Genomic DNA, 5,934 nt, shown 5'->3' with positions numbered 1-5,934 from the left:
TTAATACTGTCTGGGGAAACACAGCATAACCCTACAAATTGTCTTTCTTTGATGTTTGGGTCAGTCACAGTCAGAGGAGCCCCCGTTAAGTGCAGGGAACCAGCTGTAGCTACACTTCAGACTGTCCAGCTCTCTGGTATGTGCTGCTGATCATCCCACCCTGAACCCAGACATAGCACATCATGCTGTTTAAACGTGAAATATTTAGTAAACACTAGCCTACCCTGTTGAAAAATGGCAACCTATGTTTGCAGTATGTGTGTTCTTTGGAAGAAAACAACATTTTCCTGAGCTAATGGTTGCATTTTAGACATGTTTATTTGTTATTATTGATTTTGAATAACAGCAATTTAATGGTCACGCATACTTCAGAAAATGTTTTTCTTCACTCAACGAATCTTGGCACGTCTGTTGTGAACGCGCCTTCACGCGCAGTGGCGCTCGTAGGAGACGCCCAGGGGCTGCGCTTTGAAAGGACTCCATCCGACTACATAGCCTGAGAACTTGATTCCAGACAGCATTTGATACTGTGGACCGGCGGCGAGATTGTGTCTCCACGTGTAACAGTAGTGACGGACTGCTAAACATTTTCTCTTTCAACTGGCGTTGAAGAGGATGCGGAAGATTTCGCAATTGATAATATTATATACCGAGAGAGACAGAAATACTTGTCCATACAGAAAACACTTTAATTTTTTGCACCACAAATTGGATTAGATTCTGCGCTCTGGATTGACTGTGGAAAACACGGATTCGACTGTTTCTTAATTTTGGGGACTGAAGTATGGGTGAATTAATTACATTCCAAGTTGGAAGACATGGCAGTTGCTTAAAGGATGCATATGATGAGGTAATTAGCACTTCTTCATAGTTTTGTGCACTCACTTAGTGATACTGTTATTGCTACTTAATAAGAGGGAGCAGGAGGAAGAGAGGAATGATGTTTTGTAATAGTTGTGTTTTATTCACACATTAGGCCTTAGAATAAAAATGTAAATTGTACAGATGAATATATTTTCTGAGTATAACTAGATTTTTCTAGTTATGAATCAAGACTAGATTTGAGAGTATAATTAAGAGTAAAGGAATATTGTTGTGGTAATTTTCCAGGGGCGTTAAAACCAAAAAGAACTGTGAGGAAGAGCTGTGGTTTGCACACCAAAAAGGGTGACAAGACAGAGTCTTTGCAAAAGGAGACACTTTTAAAATGAGAGTTTAACTAAATAATTTGCAAATGTATCTCAATAAAATGCAAGCTTCTGTTGAAGTTGTGACACTGAATACAGCAAACCAATCTTTCTACAGTATATGTTGCACTAAAAAGGTGAAACATTCAAGGGGTTGTTAAGGACACTGTGTACTGCCTTAGAAAAGAAGAGGGAATGAAAGGGACCCTTGTGAATGAATTCATATCCTAGGAACAGTATAAGGTGATAACAGGTGACCAAGAATATGCCGGTAAAGAAATACTGCTTTGACATTTAATCAGGCATGGTGGCAATCAGAGCTGGATGGTATGAACACAGAGTGTTCAAACAATGCCTTTATTGAATGCTTTTTGAGAGAGGCCATATCTAGACTCAGACTGCTAAGCAACCCTGGGCTACTGTGCAGTAGGTGTTCAGACTTGCCCCACATTCTAATCTGGGAAGAAAAATCCGGAAGGGTTAAATAACATTCTGAGATTGCATGGTTGAAGGTACAGCAATACTATCTGTCAGACCACATGCATACCTTAGAGGTATAATCCAGCTTCTATAAATAACGCCATGCACACCAAATATGAGCCACACTATGAATCCGTTTGGCCCCGTGGCTTTGATACACCAGGGCTGTAACTTCATCAAAACGCTCTGCATGCATTCCTTCAACAGCGTGAGTGACATTACTGCTAATACACAGTAAAAAAAACCCTATATTGTCCAAGTTTCTATTCTCTCAGTGTCTCAGAATATTATCCATAGTTTTAACCTAAAATTTCAATTCAACAAAAATTCTTAAATGAGATCTTAAAAGGCTCAAATAATAGATAATGTTAAGACTTCATGGATGCAGAAAAACTGTATTTTCCATTTACCTTGATCACACCTTTACCTCCACTATACTGTATGTCACTCACATTTCTTATCATATTTCTAATGCACCAGAAAAAGTATTCCAAGCTGATCAATGTATTCTAGTATCATTTTATGTGTCAAGTACAGAAATAAAGAAGCGCGCTCAACACCTTAGTGTTTCGAACTGGGTGCTTAAACTTTCTTGATACTAAATCATAAACATTGAAAATAAATAAAGCCAGCACAGGGCAGTTTCCTTTTACTTTTTTAATCGCCTCACAGACGTTTCGGGCTTTACCCTTCTTTAGTGAGATATGGCAATTTGTACAAAAAGGGTAGATCCTATGCGGTTCTGCAGACCACTGGTGCATCAACGGGAAGGACAAGCTCAACACCACACAGATGTTTATTTTAATTTAAATGTTAATGCATCGCTGCACGTCTGTGCCAATGCATTAAAATGTACATTAAACATCTGTGTTGCTCTGGTGTTCCTCCTTCATCATGTTATGTGTGTTTGTGCTGTGTGTTTATTGAATTGGTGTTTCTCTCTCAGTGCCTAGTACTGTATCTGTGAGGACCCCCATGTGCTCCTCGGCCAAGTGATGTTGGCCATGCAGCATTACAACGCCTCTCCAACTGCCCTCGCCAACCAGAGCCATGGCACGGCCAAAGTGGCGGCAGTGGCGGCCGAGGCGCAGAACATCAGCGACCAAAGGACCCCTACCGCCGCCGTCCTGTGCATGACCCTGGGAATTCTCTCCAACATCCTGGCCCTGTTCATCCTGGCCAAAGCCTACAATCGCATGCGCAGGCGCTCCAAAGCCACGTTCCTGCTCTTCGCCAGCTCCCTGGTGGCCACGGACTTGGCCGGACACATCGTCTCGGGAGCCCTTGTGCTCACGCATTACTCGAGCCCGGGCTCGCACAACAACTCGGGGAGCGTGGACCCCTCCTGCCAGTTCCTCGGCGGCTGCATGGTCTTCTTCGGCCTGTGCCCGCTCTTCATGGGCTGCGCCATGGCGGCCGAGCGCTGCCTGGGCGTGACCAAGCCTCTGCTGCACGCCTCGTGGGTCAGCACGGCGCGCACCAAGCTGGCGCTCTCCTTCATCTGGCTGGTGGCCCTGCTCGTGGCCCTGCTGCCGTCCTTCAACCTGGGCCGCTACACCTACCAGCACCCCATGACCTGGTGCTTCATCAGCGTGCTGGAGGAGACGCGGGCCGGCGACGTGGCCTTCGTCCTCATCTTCTCCGGGCTGGGCATGGCCTCTCTGGCCGTGGCGATGGTGTGCAACACCATCAGCGGGATCACGCTGGTGCGCGCCAGGCTGCGCTCCACGAGGACCAAGTCGCGGCGCGCCGCCAAGTCGCACGACATCGAGATGGTGGTGCAGCTCCTGGGAATTATGATCACCTCGTGCATCTGTTGGGTCCCCCTGCTGGTGAGTAGAAGCAAGCACGGAGACTAATCTCAATCATCTCAGTCATCATATCGTTTTTGTCTTATTTCATCGTATGTATTTAACCTATGTACTAGTCTATGTATACACATACACAACATACGGACAATTGTAGCCATTCTGAAAGAGCACTGAAAAGCACAAAGAGAGAAACTTGTTTTACACCAACTTAAAAACTGCCAAAGATGTTGAGTCACTGTTGGGAAATCCGCTTTCTACTGAACCAAATTAGACACATGCTTTTCACAAAATACACATTTATTGCAAACTAGAGAACAGTTTAGAACACATTAATCAGTGAAATCAACACTGACTAATGTGTTCAACATCAACATGATCAGCACAAATCAGACTCATGACTGATGGACAATGATTGTGGATGTTAAGGGCTTACCATGCTCCATAAAGACTGTGATGTCGTAACATTTGAGGCATGAGAATACACCACAGACCCTCCAATTTTCCAGGAGCCAAATTATTTGGCCAAGGCACATATTTTCCATTTCAAAGCCTTGGCAAGCTCTAACTATTGTATGTCCTCTGTGTTAAAAAAAAAAAACCCATTTGACCATTTTGGAGAAGCTACAAAATGCAAATGAGTTAAAAGACGACAAGACGATTCATATTCACATAAGTAAGCAATTCTTTATTACTTTCATATGCTTAATGTATTTGTGCTCTGTTCTGCCTCTGTGTCATCTAGACATTTGACCTGATGTCAGTGATGCAATCGTACCGTGGCTATATGGACGACGACCAAAGCTCTTACTACAAAGAACTTCTTCTGACAGGAGTGCGGCTAGCGTCCCTTAACCAGGTCCTAGACCCATGGGTGTACATCCTGCTGCGACGGGCAGTCCTGCGCAAAATCTACTGCCTCACCACCTGCGGGAGGGTCAATCTCCAGGGAAGTACTTTCCGGCGCTGGGAGATAAGCTCTCTGCAGAGTTCGGAGAAAAAATCTGTCAATCGAATGTGAGCGTTACACTGGGCAAGGCTGAGGTGAAGCCGACACAGTGCAAAATCATGAGTCATGATGGACATTCGAAATTTAAAATGCCCCTACGATAGAGATCAGCCTCTCTGCTTCTTCCAGGTATCAAGGAGGAGGTTAAGAGGATTACTCAAAATGACTCATTGTCCATGACAGACCCACCCGGCTAGTCTGTTTTTAATGTGAATGTATTTGCAAACTATGCTAAGTTCAAGTCACATCTGCCTATGACAGTTGTGGATGGCCAGTGAAAAAAGAAAATTGTATGATGTTGTGTTGGTATGGAAGTAAAAGAATAACGAGCATCAGATGTCCCCAATACATTAACTGAAAGAGGAAACTGATAATGGCCGCGCTCCCCAGATTTGTTGAGAAGCATTAAGAACTTCTTAGAGCATTCTTATAACGTTCTTAGAGCGCTCCTAAGAAGCTATATTAAGCTATGTTAAGAGCTTCTTAATGAATCTGGAAAACGTGGCCAATATGGTTAACAGCTGAGCAGAAAGATGGTTGTTTTGGGGATGACTGAGGATGTAACATATTGTGATGCTTTCAAGTGCAACTTTGAACTCAGTGTTCCTGGAAGCCTTGCCTTCTGGCATTTAATTAAATAAATCTTTAAAAAAAAGAAATAGTTGCTTTGTAAAGCCCATCTCAACATTGTTATGACTCAGTACTTGACAGAAACTGTTTTGCCATAGTTGTTTCTTTTGTATTGTTTTTGGCTTGGCATGACTGTGGGTGTCTTAATAGGTTGTAAAAGCAGTGAGTAATGTAGCCACAGTAAAAAAGTGAAGTCTTATTTTTGCGGAGAAATGCTTTTGCTGTTTTATGTAGCTTATTTATTGTGTAACACTGTTTTCCCAGATATGTGGGAGGACTTGAAATTAAGCTATTCCAATGTAAAATATATTGAATGTCATAACAATAAAACAAAAGTGTAGATGTTTATTGCTATTTCATTCATTTTTTTCAGTCAGAGGTCTTGATCAGGTCATTTCCCATTAAATGAAGCCTGCATAATTATAAAAACCAATCAAATGACGTTTACAGTCACATAAAACTTGGAAGTCATATTGCAAAACAAAGTTTTTCAACTCATTTGAAATCTCAATAATATCCTGTGTTGTGAGGAAAACACTAAGGGTAGCACAAGTTACAAATAGGCCACTTACATCTTTATTGTTAAAAATATATATATTTTACTCTCTCCTGTGGGTCAACATCACATTTTTTCAGTTTCGAATTCTGTTGTTACAGTGAAATAAAAATGTGTTTGTTTGTTCAATCACTTTTATAACCAACACAATACAAAAGTGATCTTGACCTTGGTAACTGTGATACAGCACCACCTGCTGATGCATTCTTCTATCCTGCCATGGGAGAGTGTGAAAGGACTATGTCAGATGAAGGAAATTAATCT

The 5,934-nt window shown here is 42.5% G+C and overlaps 1 protein-coding gene across 1 annotated transcript; it reads left to right on the top strand.

The window, feature by feature from the left end:
- The first annotated feature begins 539 nt into the window (after nt 1–539).
- On the top strand, nt 540–5,726 carry LOC134076702 (prostaglandin E2 receptor EP1 subtype-like). Its single transcript, XM_062531885.1, has 3 exons — nt 540–850; nt 2,614–3,499; nt 4,221–5,726. The coding sequence occupies exons 2-3, from the start codon at nt 2,663–2,665 to the stop codon at nt 4,494–4,496; spliced, it is 1,113 nt and encodes a 370-aa protein (XP_062387869.1). The 5' UTR covers nt 540–850; nt 2,614–2,662; the 3' UTR covers nt 4,497–5,726.
- The last annotated feature ends 208 nt before the right edge of the window (nt 5,727–5,934 follow it).

This window comes from Sardina pilchardus, chromosome 3 (genome assembly GCF_963854185.1).
Source record: "Sardina pilchardus chromosome 3, fSarPil1.1, whole genome shotgun sequence".
NCBI lineage: Eukaryota > Metazoa > Chordata > Actinopteri > Clupeiformes > Clupeidae > Sardina > Sardina pilchardus.
Note: the sequence above shows the minus strand (reverse complement) of the source record. Positions and strands in the feature narration are given on the sequence as shown.

Excerpts from the sequence above, each read along its gene's own strand:
- LOC134076702 (XM_062531885.1), top strand. The coding sequence starts at position 2,663 with ATGTTGGCCATGCAGCATTACAACGCCTCTCCAACTGCCCTCGCCAAC. Across the intron at positions 3,500-4,220 it reads TCTGTTGGGTCCCCCTGCTG|ACATTTGACCTGATGTCAGT; the intron begins GTGAGTAGAAGC and ends TGTGTCATCTAG.